General features: G+C 43.1%; 1 protein-coding gene across 1 annotated transcript in view; it reads left to right on the forward strand.

The window, feature by feature from the left end:
- The first annotated feature begins 689 nt into the window (after positions 1-689).
- The window catches only part of YLPM1 (YLP motif containing 1), a 75,329-nt gene continuing 60,240 nt past the window's right edge, over positions 690-15,778 (forward strand). The window contains exon 1 of the mRNA XM_017880508.1: positions 690-1,733. Coding sequence (XP_017735997.1) covers positions 858-1,733 — 876 coding nt within the window. The 5' untranslated portion in view covers positions 690-857. The remainder of the gene's footprint in view (positions 1,734-15,778) is intronic.

A 15,778-nucleotide genomic window follows, 5' to 3' on the forward strand; every position in this document is an offset into this window, starting at 1 on the left:
TCTCTTTGCTTTCGCTCTGAGATTCTGCAACACAGATTTATAGGTGTTGAGATAGTCTAAAAAATTCTATTTCTCCCCTTTTACAATTCCTGCAGATGTTACTTACTATATGTCTGCAGGAATTGGTGTAATCTTACACTCGGCCTTGAAAACACCTTTCCATTCTTCACAGCTTTGTTCCCAGTAGAATTTTTGGGTAGACTTGAGTTGGGTCTATTCATTTAATTTGGGAGAAACTGACATCTTTACAATTTTTCCTCTTTTCACCCAGGATCATGGTAAGCCTCTCCATTATTTGAAGTCTAATTTCATCCTACTTGGATATGCTTCTTTATGACTCTGTAGTTTTCTACATATAAATCCTACATCTTTCTTGTTAAGAGTTTTTCCTAGTTGCGTTATTTTTGTTGTTGTTGTTGCGATTGTTGCTATTGTGAATGGAACCTTTTTTTTTTTTTCATTCAAAAATGAACCCGTGGAGCGATAGGATCTCTACTACCCCTTTCGGCTGAGAGACTCTATGGTTTTTCAGTTATATGAGAACATTCTACTCACGCCTACATTATCTGAACCCAAAGGAAGATGGCAACCACGAGTCTCCAAGCAAAGGGCCGCTCTATCTCGCCTTTGTTCTCCTCTCGATGGGTACTGCGCAGACGTAGTCGCCTAAGTCGCGTCCCCGCCTTCCCGGTCGCTGGCCCAGCTAGCGAGCGCCGGCGCACTGGCGCGCTCCGTTTACACGCTCCGGGGCCTGTAGGCGCCGCGAGTTCCGGCTGTCGCCGTCGCCGCCGCGGCTCCTGGAGGTCGGTTGCGACTAGTAACGGTGCCAGGACGAGCCCTACGCCTTCTTTTTCGATATGTACCCGAACTGGGGCCGGTATGGCGGGAGCAGCCACTATCCGCCGCCGCCGGTCCCACCGCCGCCGCCAGTGGCGCTTCCTGAGGCCTCGCCGGGGCCCGGGTACTCGAGCTCGACGACTCCCGCGGCCCCCTCCTCCTCGGGCTTCATGAGCTTCCGCGAACAGCACTTGGCGCAGCTCCAGCAGCTGCAGCAGATGCACCAGAAGCAAATGCAGTGCGTGCTTCAGCCCCACCACCTTCCTCCGCCCCCCCTGCCGCCCCCGCCGGTGATGCCAGGGGGCGGCTACGGAGACTGGCAGCCGCCACCGCCACCGATGCCCCCACCACCTGGGCCGGCCCTCAGCTATCAGAAGCAGCAGCAGTACAAACACCAGATGCTCCACCACCAACGAGACGGGCCTCCTGGTTTGGTTCCAATGGAGCTGGAATCCCCCCCTGAATCTCCCCCTGTGCCGCCCGGGTCTTATATGCCACCATCTCAGTCTTACATGCCCCCACCTCAGCCGCCACCCTCTTACTACCCCCCGTCCTCATCTCAGCCCTACCTGCCTCCTGCTCAGCCGTCCCCTTCGCAGTCCCCACCTTCCCAGTCCTACCTGGCGCCCACCCCTTCTTACTCATCCTCCTCCTCTTCCTCGCAATCCTATTTGAGCCATTCCCAGTCCTACTTGCCCTCTTCTCAGGCATCTCCTTCCCGCCCCTCCCAGGGCCATTCTAAATCCCAACTACTAGCTCCACCACCACCGTCCGCCCCCTCTGGAAATAAGACAACTGTCCAGCAAGAGCCTTTGAAAGAGAGTGGGGCCAAAAACAAGAGTGCTGAACAGCAGCAAGCCGCCCCTGAGCCAGATCCCTCTACGATGACTCCACAGGTAAGAAAGCATCTGCCTGAGCCTCATCTTTCACCTAGAGGGCCCTGAGTGAGCAGGCCTCAGGGCTTTAACCAGTGCTTAGTCTAATTCCAACACACAATGACCAGCTAACACTCCAAAGGATTCCACAAGAGTCAGAGGGCTGACAGCTCAGCTTTTTAATTAGCTAGATGTGAATTACTAAAAAAAACAGCGTTTGTAGATGTGTATGGATTACATGCAGTGGTGGGGTGGCTTAAAAGTTACCTCTCAGATATATTCCTTGGTTTCTTTGACCATCCTCTTAGATGGGAATTGTTGCTGTTGCAAATAGATTTTGTTGCAGAGGGTCTTGTTTTAAAACTGTATTTTAAACTGAAATTTCCATTTGAGAGAAAGCATGAAAAAGAGGCCTCTCCAAGGGCTGACGCTTGAATGTTTGTAAACCTTATGACCAGTTAGCTTCTTTTAAAACTACTACTTAGGGGCCAAGGATCGCTGTCAGCTTCCTGAATTAAGAGGTTTCAGAAAAAGGATGGAAATCTTGTCTTACCAGGAGCATCCTAATTATGCTTATAGGTACATATACAATACATAGGTGACCCTAGACCCTTTTGGGGATCAGTTGGTCCATTTTAGGAGTTGACCCAGACATCCTTTTCTCATATTATTTAAAGATTGTTTTAAGATAATGAGCAATTTTCTGCATTTCATTGTCATTGCCATTCACTCCAAATAAACAGCCTTGGAATATGGCCAACGTAAGAAAAAGTTTGGTGATACCTTTTCATGAGAGAGCCAGCCCTTCTTATCCCACAGAACAGGCAAATTGACAGGGTAACAGTAATAAACGAGTTCCCCCTTGAGACTCAGAGGGAAGGTCAAGCTAAAGCAGAATAAATCAGTTGTTATGATTTCCTAAAGCAATTACTGATTTACTTTAGATTCATTAAGGAAAAAAGAGAATCTTGTAATATAAACGCTCAGTTTTACCTATAAAAGATTTCCAAAAGATAGGATGCAGTATTATAATTTTACGATGGTTTGGCATTAGAAATTAAGAACAGAAGCAAGTTGTTTTAACAAATGATGCTTGGCATATCTTCTGGAGAAAACACTTGGGATGCTGAAATAAAGTAGTAGAATAATGATTCTCTTGGCTTACATCAAATTTGTACCATCCTCCCAGTTTATTTTCCCCAGATTGCCCTATTATAGAGACAGAATTTTGTCCTCTTTCCCACCCCACTCTGAAGTCTTTAGTGCTTTTGTTGTCAAACATTCTCAGAGTTAATCTGAGCCAAAATAGGACATTTGTATTCTCACTCTACTAGACTGTTTTTCTGACCTTACAGAGAGACAAATTAGTTGTATTTTGGCTTTTTTTGGGAGGAGTGTTTGTGTCAGATCAGGCCTTAATATGTATAGTTACCACGAACAGTGCTATTACTTTTCTGCCTTGTACTCTTGTCTGTAATGAACTCAGTGTCTTGAATATTCAGTGCCTGCAATTCTTTGGTGAGAGGCAGAAAGAGTGGTGGAAAATGAGACTTGTGGTGCACATAGACCAGATGAAGAAGAGCCTTGAAGCCTGTGGCTTTCTTACTTCTTTCTAGAATTCATCCTAACCTCCTCAACCCTCTGTTTCCCCTTAGAGTTGTATTGCTTTCAAGGCATATCTCAAATATCAAGGTTTCCATGAAGCCCTGCTTGCGCTCACCCATCTGGTTTGGTTCTGTTCTTCAGATTGTAAGTCCCTTGCAGGCAGGAAGTATCTTGCTTATCTTATCACTGTAGCACCTAGGACAGTGCCTTGCAAATTGTAGGCTCTCCACAGATTTGTTGAATAAAATAAGAGAGTTGTCATGTTCTAGACTTAGGATATCTTGGTTTATTAGATGATAAATATTTCTTCATGCCAGTGCCAGTCTCTGACAGTCCTTCTACATATTTATTATTCTTCGATTCATATTTTGTTTTTGGAATGTGTCATTCAAAATTTCTTATTGTGAAATATTTTTAAAATACATAAAATAGAGAAAACAGTTTGATTCCCCATATATACCCATCATTCAGATTCAACAGCTATCAAGATTTTGCCATGTTTGCTTCACCTACACCTTTTTTTGTTTTTTTTATTTATTTTATTTTATTTTATTTTTTTTTTTGAGGCAGAGTCTCACTCTGTCGCCGGGGCTGGAGTGCAGTGGCCGGATCTCAGCTCACTGCAAGCTCCGCCTCCCGGGTTTACGCCATTCTCCTGCCTCAGCCTCCCGAGTAGCTGGGACTACAGGTGCCCGTCACCTCGCCCGGCTAGTTATTTGTATTTTTTAGTAGAGACGGGGTTTCACAGTGTTAGCCAGGATGGTCTCGATCTCCTGACCTCGTGATCTGCCCGTCTCGGCCCCCCAAAGTGCAGGGATTACAGGCTTGAGCCACCGCACCCGGCATTTTTGTATTTTTTAGTAGAGATGGGGTTTCACCACCTTGGCCAGGCTGGTCTTGAACTCCTAGCCTCAAGTGACCCACCCACCTCAGCCGCCCAACAGTGCTGGGATTACAGGTGTGATCCACCACTCCCAGCTAATTTTTGTGTTTTTAGTAGAGACCCTCCCAAAGTGCTGGGATTACAGGCTTGAGCCACCGCGCCCGGCCACCTTTTTTTATTATTGTTGCATATATATATTGAGACAGGGTCTTGCTGTGTCTGTCTCCTAGGGTGGATTGTAGTGGCATAGTCTCAGTTCACTGCAACCTCTGTCTCCCAGGCTCAAGCCATCCCAAGTAGCTGGGACTACAGGTGCATGCCACCATGCCTAATTTTTTTTTTTTTTTTTTGGGTAGAGACGGGATTTTGCTCTGTTGCGCAGGCTGGTGTTGAACTCCTGAGCTCAAACAGTGCACTGCCTTGACCTCTCAAAGTGCTGTGATTACAGGCATGAACCACCACACCTGGCCGCTGCTGAAATATTTTAAAGCAAATCTTAGCTCTTAGGTCATTTCATCCCTACATTCTTAGTCAAGTACCTCTATAAGTCTCACTCTGTTGCCCAGGCTGGAATGCAGTGGCGTGATCTCGGCTCACTGCAACCTCCGCCTCCCGGGTTCAAGCTATTCTCCTGCCTCAGTCTCCCGACTAGCTGGGATTACAAGTGCATGCCACCATGCCTGGCTGATTTTTGTATTTTTAGTAAAGATGGGGTTTCACCATGTTGGTCAGGCTAGTCTTGAACTCCTGACCTCGTGATCCACCTGCCTCGGCCTCCCAAAGTGCTGGGATTACAGGCGTGAGACACTGTGCCTGGCCAAGACCTTTTCTTAGATAAACACACTGTTAACACCTAACAAAATTAACCGTTTCTTGGTATCATCTAATACCTGATCCATTCAGATTTCCTTTATTGTTTCATCATACTAATGGAATTAAAAGTAATTCTTTGATACCATCCGTGTTAAAATACCCCAAATTGACTCAACAATGTTGTTGTTGTTGTTTTCTGTCCCCAAACAGTCTGTTCTCAAACAGTGTTTTATTGGCGTATTCAAATCAGAATCCAAACAGAATACTGAAAAGACTCTTAGTATAGATCAGGGTTTCTCAGCTTCAACACTAATGGATATTTTGGGCAGGATGATTCTTTGTTGTGGAGGGACTTGTCCTGTGCGTTGTAGGATGTTTAGCAGCATCCCTGACCTCTACCCATTAGATGCCAGTGGCGCCCCCAGTTTGACAACCAAAAATGTTTCCACACATTGCCAGATATCCCCTGCAGACAAAATTGCTCTCAGTTGAGAACCCCTGACCTACGTCAGTCCCTCCTATTTTCTTTTTCTACCTCATGCCATTGAACTTGATGAAAAATCTGTGTTGGTTGTCTTGTAAAATATCTGACATTCTGCATTGTCTGCTTTTTCATGGTATCATTTGACTGGTTCCTCTGTCTTCCATGTTTTTTTTTTTTTTAATTAGAAGTTAACTCTGGAACCTTCATTTAAGTTCAGCTTTCTTTTGGAAAGTGCTGCATTCCATCATGGGACACCCGATGCCTGGTTGTCCCACTGTTAGTAATGCCATTGGTCCCTCCACTGTAAAGCTTTCTGTCAATCTTGCATCTAATGTTTCAGTCTACTGGTTCATCAGTTGAAAGTCTTTGCCTAAGTAAATTATTTCATTAGACAGAGGTTGCAACCTGGTGATTTTTTTTTCTGCCATTTCTTCCACATTTACTATATAGTGTTCTATAAAGAAAAACTTTTGCCACAGATATTTGATTGGAAATACAGTTGGTATAGGAAGGACAAGATAAATACTTGATATTTTTCCAAGTGTTTTCTAGTTTTTTGGGTAAAGCGTTGATGATTTAATGGAATGTGTTTTTTGTTTGTTTGTTTCTGAGAGAGTCTTGTTCTGTCGCCCAGGCTGGAGTGCAGTGGCGAAATCTTGGCACACTGCAACTGCTTCCTGGGTTCAAACAATTCTGCCTTAGCCTCCCAAGTATATGAGATTACAGGTGCATGCTATCATGCCTGGCTAATTTTTGTATTTTTAGTAGAGACGGGGTTTCACCATGTTGGTCAGGCTGGTCTCGAACTCCTGACCTCAAGTGATCCACCTGCTTTGACCTCCCAGAGTGCTGGGATTATAAGAGTGAGCCACTGCACCGAGCCGGAATGTGTCTTTTGAATAATTCATTTTCTATATGTTTAAAGGACTGATTTATTTATTTAGTTAAAGCTGTTGGCTTTGATTAGTTTTTAGAGGTATCATTTATTTAATGTTTAAGTACTTACTAGCAACTATGTGCCAGGTACTATGAGTACTGTGCTTAATACTGGAGATGAACTGCCCTCATTGACTTCTTGTTTCAGTTGTGGGGGAAGGGAGAAGACATTTAGTAAGAGGAGACATACAGAGTGCTATGGGATTATAAAATAGCACTAGATTATTCCCCAAGGAACTGGCAAAGGCCAGTTGGTTTTTTTTTGTTTTTGTTTTTTTTTAAAGTTACCACTGTATTCCCAGTACCTTGCATAGGATCTAGCACATAGGAGGTGGAGAACAAATATGTTTTAAATAATTGAATATAGCTGGGAGCTCTAACCTAATTAAAGAGGTTTCCCTTTGTAAAGTGATATTTTTTGTTTTTTATTTGTATTTTATTTTATTTATTTATTTTTTGAGATGGAGTCTCGCTCTGTTGCTCAGGCTGGAGTGCAGTGGCGCAATCTTGGCTCACTGCAACCTTTGCCTTCCAGGTTCAAGCAATTCTCTGCCTCAGCGCCCTCTAGTAACTGGGATTACAGGTGCCTGCCACCACGCCCGGTTGTATTTTTATCTTTTTTTTTTTTTTTTTTTTTTTTTTTGAGATGAAGTCTCACTCCTGTTGCCCAGGCTGGGGTGCAATGGCGTGATTTCTGCTCACTGCAACCTCTGCCTCTAGGGTTCAAGCTTTCTTCTGCCTCAGACTGCCTCAGCTAATCCCAGCAGTAGCTGGGGTTACAGGCCCCTGCCACCACGCCCGAATAATTTTTGTATTTTTAGTAGAGACAGGCACCTGAGGAGTTCAGGGCCAGCCTGGGCAATTAAGTGAGACCCCCTCTCTACAAAAAATTTAAAAAACTAGCCAGGCATGGTGTTGCATGCCTGTAGTTCCGGCTACTTGGGGGTGGCTGAGGTGGGAGAATTGTTTAAGCCCAGGAATTCTCATGCCACTGCACTCCAGCCTGGGCAACAGAGGGAGACCTAAAAAAAAAAAAAAAAAAAAAAAAATGAGTAGGCCAGGTGCAATGACTCATGCCTGTAATCCCAGCACTTTGGGAGACTGAGGCAGGCAGCTCACTTGAGGTCAGGAGTTCAAGACCAGCCTGGCCAACATGGTGAAATTCTGTCTCTACTACAAATACAAAAAATTAGCTGGGTGTGGTGGTGCTTGCTTTTAATCTCAGCTACTTGGGAGGCTGAGGTGGGAGGATCACTTGAACCCAGGAGGCAGAGGTTGCAGTGAGCCAAGATTGCCCCACTGCACTCTAGCCTGGGCGACAGAGTGGGACTCCATCTCAATTAAAAAAAAGAAAAAGAATAGAAATTAACCAGAAGTTAGAGTTCAAAGAATTAAGTTCTGTAAGGCTCACCGAAAGCTCAGGGTGAGGATGGTAGGTATGAACTAGATCAGGGAAGGCCTGTAAGGACTTTATTCTAAGGGCAGTAGGAAGCCATTGAAGGATTTTGCATAGGTGAATGTGACAGATTGGCATTTTTGAAAGCTCACTCTGCTTGCAATGTGGAGAGTAGAATTAAAAGGAGCAAGAGTGATTTAGAGAGAATAGTTATTGAAGTAATCTAGGCAAGAGATAATAGTGGTTTGGACTTTGATGGTATTAGTTGAGATGGAGAGAAGTGGGAAGAGTGCAGAAATATTTAACTGCTAGAATCCACTTTGAGATTGAGTAGTTAGGGAGAGGGAGGCATCAAGAATGATTCTTAGGTTTCTGGGATGGGCTGCAGGGTGGATGGTAGTCAAATGTACTAAAACAGAAAAACCTAAAGGAGAAAGAGGAAGAACATTTCTGGGGGTGAGGGGAAAATGATGAGTTAAGTTTCAGACATAACTGAGTTTGGGGTTCTTGAGACATAGATTCCAAATGGAAATGTCCAGTTGGAAGTTAGATATAGCTCTGGAGTCTAGATGTAAGATCTGGGAGACATAGATTTGTAAGTCATCAGCATAAAAATGGTATTTGAAGACACAGAAATAAATGAAGCCTCTCAAGGAATGTGTGTAGAGTAAGAACTGAGGTTAAAGGACATTAAGCCTAGCTCCACAGAATAGCAGTATCTAAGGGAACCAATGAAAGAATGGCCAAATAGGTAGTCATGTTAGGTTGGTGCAAAAGTAATTGCAGTTTTTGCTATTTTAATGGCAAAACCACAATTACTTTGGCATCAGTGTGATAGATGGAAAATCAAGATAGTGGATAATGTGGTGCCATGCAAGTGAAGGAGCAGACTGTAGGAGGAGGGAGTTGTCAGCTGTGTCAAGTACTGCTGAGAGGTCAAGCAAGATAAAGACTGCGAGTTATCTTTTGCACCTACTGACATGTAGATTATTGTTGACCTTGGCAGGAGCAGTTTCATAGTGACTGAAGCCATATTGCATTGATTTGAGGAGTGATGGAAGGTGAGGAAATGGGGATGGTGAGTATAGACAACTCTTTCAAGAAGTTTGACTGAAGGAGAGAGAGAATGAGGGAAGGAACTGGAGGAATAGATGAAGTAAATGAGCATTAAAAAAAAAAAAATAGATGAGGACTAAGCTTATCTGGTGACCCATATTATTACAGTAGAATGTGAATCTCAAAAATATTTAAGCCTGTTTTAAATAAATTTCTAAAATGGAAAGCCAATTCATTATTTTACCAAGTGTCCTCCTTGCCCCCTGCTTTAGAATGTAAGACATAGAACATTGTCTTATAGGCATTTATGATAACCTGGATAGGGAAGGTAATCTTCCAAAATTAATCTTTAAAACATTACACACAAACACTCACCTCTTTTGTATTTCTCCACTTGGAAAATCATTTAGTATCTAGTTCATTACTAGAAGCAAGTGGTGAGTAAGTGCTTCCTGAGTAAATTAAAATCAACATCTTTTTTTTTTTTTCCATAGAGATGGGATCTTGCCATGTTGCCCAGGCTGGTCTGAATTCCTAGGCTCAAGCGATATTCTTGCCTCGGCAGCACCTTTCTTAGTAACAATATTTGTGACAAATACAAATAGTTCTACATTCTTTTTTTTTTTTTGAGATGGAGTATCACTCTGTCGCCCAGGCTGCAGTGCAGTGGCACGAGAATCTCGGCTCACTGCAACTTCCGCCTCCTGGGTTCAAGCAATTCTCCTGCCTCAGCCTCCCGAGTAGCTGGGATTACAGGCATGTGCCACCATGCCCAGCTAATTTTGTATTTTTAGTAGAGACGGGGTTTCACCATGTTGGTCAGGCTGGTCTTGAACTCCTCACCTTGTGATCCTCCTGCCTTGGCCTCCCAAAGTGTTGGGATTACAGGCATGAGCCACCGCACCTGGCCAATAGTTCTGCATTCTTTATGTTTGAAATCCCTTCATTCAATCTCATTTTAAATCTGACCTATACTATGATTTCCCTCTACCTATAAAACAACATCCCATATGAAATGGAGTTATCTGATAGGACATTCAGAAGAACTGGTGTTGTTAGCAAGTTCAGGCATGTGTTTTTCTTTCTAAAATAGGGATAATCACGCTTCTCTTAGGGTCACTAAGGACATTTGTGAGTGATACCATTATTATTTATTTCTAGAGCTTCAAAAATGTGCTGAAACCTATCCTAGGATTGAATTAGATCTGGTTACTACTTATAGGGTTCATATTAAATAGAAATTGACCTACAGGGCATACTGTCAGTACTTACATTATCCTCAACTTACAATGGGTTTATTGAGATGTAACCCCACTGTAAGTCAAAGAATATCTGTACTTTTACTATTCAATGTAAGAAAACAGCACACTTGGCTGGGCACAGTGACTCATGCCTGTAATCCCAGTACTTTGGGAGGCCGAGGTGGGCAGGTCACCTGAGGTCAGGAGTTCGAGACCAGCCTGGTCAACACGGTGAACACAGTACACACAGTGAATCAACAAGTACTTCAGCCCTTAACAAGTTCTTAACCCTGTTCTGGATCTAAGACAAAGCATGAAAATAGGTGATAAAGAAGAAGCTGATAAAGAATTTCGACCTGTACAGTTTTCATCCTGTACAGTCTTCATATCTGTAACATTGGCTTAGTTTGTGAAAGATAGTTTGCATCTTTGTATCTTTTAATAATGCTTTCAAAGCAACTTTTAAAAGGAAACTTTTAACTTCTACTTAAAAGAGAATGAATTTATTGATTTTTTTTTAAAACTGAAGGATAAGTCTGTTGAGGTTTTCAGTATTAAAATAATGGAAGAAAGTGTTTTAATGCGACATTGTTATTGACCTTCATGGTCAGTGTGCTGTTTTCTTTCTTTCTTTCTTTTTTTCTTTTTTTTTTTTTTGAGACAGAGTCTTTCTCTGTTGCCCAGGGTGGAGTGCAATGGCATGATCTCGGCTCACTGCAACCTCCGCCTCCCAGGTTCAAGGGATTCTCCTGCCTCACCCTCCGGAGTAGCTGAGATTATAGGTGCGTGCCACCACACCTGGCTAATTTTTGTATTTTTAGTAGAGGCAGGGTTTCACCATGTTGACCACGCTGGTCTCGAACACCTGACCTCAGGTGACCTGCCCGCCTCGGCCTCCCAAAGTACTGGGATTACAGGCATGAGCCACTGTGCCCGGCCAAGTGTGCTGTTTTCTTACATTGAATAGTAAAAGTATAGATACTCTTTGACTTACAGTGGGGTTACATCTCAATAAACCCATTGTAAGTTGAGGATAATGTAAGTTGAACATTTAATACACTTAGCCTACTGAATACCATAGTTTAGTCTAGCTATTAAATGTGCTCAGAAAATTTACATTAGGCAAAGTCATCTGACCACACAGTACACAGTAGAGTATTGGTTTTTTCTTGTTTGTTTTGTTTTCTTTGAGATGGAGTCAGTGCAGTGGTGAGATCTTGGCTTACTACAACCTCCACCTCCTGGGTTCAAGCGATTTTCCTGTCTCAGCCTCCCAAGTAGCTGGGATTACAGGCATCCGCCATCATGCAGTAATTTTTTTTGTTTGTTTGTTTTGTTTTGAGACGGAGTCTCTCTCTGTCACCCAGGCTGGAGTGCAGTGGCGTGATCTCGGCTCACTGCACCTCTACCTTCCAGGTTCATGCCATTCTCCTGCCTCAGCCTCCCAAGTAGCTGGGACTACAGGCGCCCGCCACCACGCCTGGCTAATTTTTAAATATTTTTAGTAGAGACAGGGTTTCACTGTGTTAGCTAGGATGGTCTCGATCTCCTGACCTCGTGATCTGCCTGCCTCGGCTCCCAAAGTGCTGGGATTATAGGCATGAGCCACTGCGCTTGGCCTTTATTTTTTTGTATTTTTGTAGAGACAGGGTTTCACCACGTTGGCCAGGCTGGTCTCGACCTCCTGACCTTAGGTGATCCGCCCACCTTGGCCTCCCAAAGTGCTGGGATTACAGGTGTGAGCCACTGCACCTGGCCCAGGATTGGTTGTTTGCCCTCATGAGGCATGGCTGACTGGGAGCCCAGGGCTCACTGCTGCTGTCCAGCATCACAAGAGAGTATCATACTGAATATTTTGAACCTGAGAAAAGATCAAAATTCATGGTATGGTTTCTACTTTCACACCATCATAAAATTGAAAAATCATAAGTTGAACCATTGTTAAGTTAGGGACCATCTGTAATTATATCCTGGGAGCTGATGATTATATGTATAATAGTTAAAACCAAAAAACCCAGTCATGGGTTAAATGTCAAGATAGAGTTCATGAGATGGAATTTGTTCTTCCCAATAGATTGGAGCAAGTTTCAGGTAATAGAAATGAGTGACTGAGAGGGAAGGGCTTCAGTTGATCAATAACCATTTATTGACATCCTACTGTGTGCTCCAGCACTATGCTTAACTACCAGATAAGATATAAAAAGAGCGGACGGCAGCTGTCCCCTAAGAAATATTACATTCTTTGAATGAAAAGTAGGTAACAAATCAGTATGTTTGGTGAGAAAAAGGTATATATCATGTATATTTAATGCATTTGTTTGCGTATGGAAAATTAGGGGGGTTATACTAGAAAATATTAACAGTGTAGGAAATGCTAGTTATCCAAAGATAATTGGATTAGAAAATAGGCAAGTAAAGTGAATTCATTTAACACAGGAACCAAAAGTTTATTGTAAAACATAAAACATTTGATTGGGACCCAGTCTGGAAAAACAAAGCTCAAAGTGATAAGAATAAGCAGATTTTATATTTGATGGAATTGTTATAAATGAAATCATAGCCAAGTTTTAGAATGAACAAAAAATAAAGTGTAGATTAGGTTTCTTTGCTATAATTTTCGTGGGAAAATTGTATGACAACAGTATAGATCATCTTTTATTTCATTTTTTGACATGTTGAAAAAATACTTTAGGGATTTATTGATTTTTATAGGGACTGTTTTTCAACTTTTGGTATTCAGCCATTCTCTTATATAGTTTCTACTGTAAAGTACTGTTTGGTTGTTAACTGGTAGGACTTCTATCAGATCCTCAGCTGCAAGTAATAAGTTCCAGTGTTCTCCAACATCACTTTCTTAAAATACTACATCCATACAATTGTAGTAGAAACATATGCTTTTGTTAGTCATATAAGTATACAGAGCAGTTCATCAGTGAATATTTTTGTGTTATGATAACTTTTGGTTTTCCTTATGCAACCTTGTAACCATGGGAAATTATATAATACTAGGATAATGACACTCCTGTAATTTTTTTCTGATGGTGAGATTTCTTTTATTGATTTTAATTAATTAGTTATTACTTACCTGTGTAGTCAGTTTTTTTTATTTGAGATTTTTAAAGTCACTATAGACACTGAATTAGTGAATACTGAACCATTGCTCCTTGGGGAAATACAGGGTTCGGTTCCTGTGAGTCTCTTGTCATATTTTTATCAACTGATGAACACATAGCCTTGCTTATGTGTGTTTCTGTTTAAAGACACCTTATTTAGTACATATTATTGATTTATTAACATTGTACTCATGGCCAGCAGTACTGTAGCACTTGCCCAAACAAAGCTGACCTAATACAGATCTTTTCTCTGTGAGACATAAGACTGCTTTCTTGCTCTCGGGACACCCCAGCTCTGTGCCTGGGGGCCATTTTAAACAGTGAAATCAACAAAAAAAAAGCACAAAAGTATGAAAAATGTGGCACTAAATAGACTGAAAAGGACACTTATTTATAGTATAGAGCTGGAACAAGAAGGCAGAGCATCACCTTGCGATTTGTCTCAGCTGGGAATGCACACATCAGGGGACTCATGTTTTTCACTGCTCTCCACATGTTTGTGAATGACTGGGAAAGCTCAGTGAGTATGGATTCTGGGTTTAGAAATAAATTTTAGGTTGGGCATGGTGGCTCTTGCCTGTAATCCCAGCGCTTTGGGAGGCCAAGTCGGATCACTTGAGTCCAGGAGTTTGAAACCAGCCTGGACAACATGGTGAAACCTGTCTCTACAAAAAATACAAAATTTATCCAGATGGTGGCACATACCTGTGGTCCCAGTTACTCGGGAGGTTGAAGCGGGAGGATCATTTGAGGACAGGAGGCAGAGGTGGCAGTGAGCCAAGACTGCACCACTACACTCAGCCTGGGTGACAGAGGGAGATGACCCTGTCTCAAAAAAAGAAAATAAAATTTTAGCAAGTAGGCAAATTTGCAAATACAGAATCCAAGAATAATGAGGATTGGCTGTATTTTCTAATATTTCCATACGAAGCTTATTGTTGTAATTTTTAAAACATGAAAGCACAAAATAAGCTTTCAGAAAATTACAGTATGAAAGATAAAACTAAGGCTTTTTTTTTTGGAGATGGAGTCTCGCTCTGTCACCCAGGCTGGAGTGCAGTGGCCGGATCTCAGCTCACTACAAGCTCCACCTCCCGGGTTTACACCATTCTTCTGCCTCAGCCTCCCAAGTAGCTGGGACTACAGGCACCCACCACCTCGCCCGGCTAGTTTTTTTGTGTTTTTTAGTAGAGACAGGGTTTCACCGTGTTAGCCAAGATGGTCTCGATCTCCTGACCTCGTGATCCGCCCGTCTCAGCCTCCCAAAGTGCTGGGATTACAGGTTTGAGCCACCGCGCCCAGCCTAAAACTAAGGCCTTTAAAATAAATCGAAAGCATTTTAAGAGACAGTATATTGGCCAGGTGCAGTGGCTCACACCTGTAATCCCAGCACTTTGGGAGGCCAAGGCTGGTGGATCACCTGAGATAAGGAGTTCGAGACCAGCCTGGCCAACATAGTGAAACCCTCTCTCTACTAAAAATACAAAAATTTAGCTGGGCATGGTGGGGGGGTGCCTGTAATCCCAGCTACTCGGGAAGCTGAGGCAGGAGAATCGCTTGAACCTGGGAGGTGGAGGTTGCAGTGAGACGAGATCACACCACTGCACTCCAGCCTGGGTGATTGAGCAAGACTCCATCTCAAAAAAAATAAATAAATAAAACACAGCATATTCTCTTATATGTGCATACATCTGAGTATGGTTAGACTAATGCCACAACAGGTGTTTAAAAGAGGGAAGAGACTGGATGCAGTGGTTCACACCTGTAATTCTAGCACTTTGGGAGACTGAGGTGAGAGGATTGTTTGAGCCCAGGAGTTCGAGACCAACCTGGGCAACCCTGTAAGACCTCGTGTCTATAAAACATAAAAAGATTAGCTGGGTGTGATGGTGCATGCTTATGAACACAGCTGCTCAGGAGGCTGAGGAGGGAGGATTGCTTGAGCCTGGGAGGTCGAGGCTTCAGTGAGCCATGTTCAGGCCATTGTACTCCATCCTGGGTGAGAGAGCAAGATGCAGTCTTTAAAAAAAAAAAAGAAGAAAGAGAAGAGGGAGGAGCGCTGGAGGAGAAAGAGAGAAGGCAGAGAAGATAGGTAGTACTGTTCAGTTCTATTCATTAATTACAAGACCCCTGTCAATAAATCTGAACAAACTGAAGCCAGGTTAAAAATAAGTAGCTGTGAATACTAAAGGGATTTACCCTGATCATTTATCAAGTTCCAAAAGCATGTGTTTGTTAAGAGTACAAAAGGGGCTGGGCGCGGTGGCTCAAGCCTGTAATCCCAGCACTTTGGGAGGCCGAGACGGGCGGATCACGAGGTCAGGAGATCAAGACCATCCTGGCTAACATGGTGAAACCCCGTCTCTACTAAAAATACAAAAAACTAGCCGGGCGACCTGGCGGGCGCCTGTAGTCCCAGCTACTCGGGAGGCTGAGGCAGGAGAATGGCGTGAACCCGGGAGGCGGAGCTTGCAGTGAGCTGAGATCCGGCCACTGCACTCCAGCCTGGGCGACAGAGCAAGACTCCGTCTCAAAAAAA

This window comes from Rhinopithecus bieti, unplaced genomic scaffold, assembly GCF_001698545.2.
Source record: "Rhinopithecus bieti isolate Rb0 unplaced genomic scaffold, ASM169854v2 scaffold_11380, whole genome shotgun sequence".
NCBI lineage: Eukaryota > Metazoa > Chordata > Mammalia > Primates > Cercopithecidae > Rhinopithecus > Rhinopithecus bieti.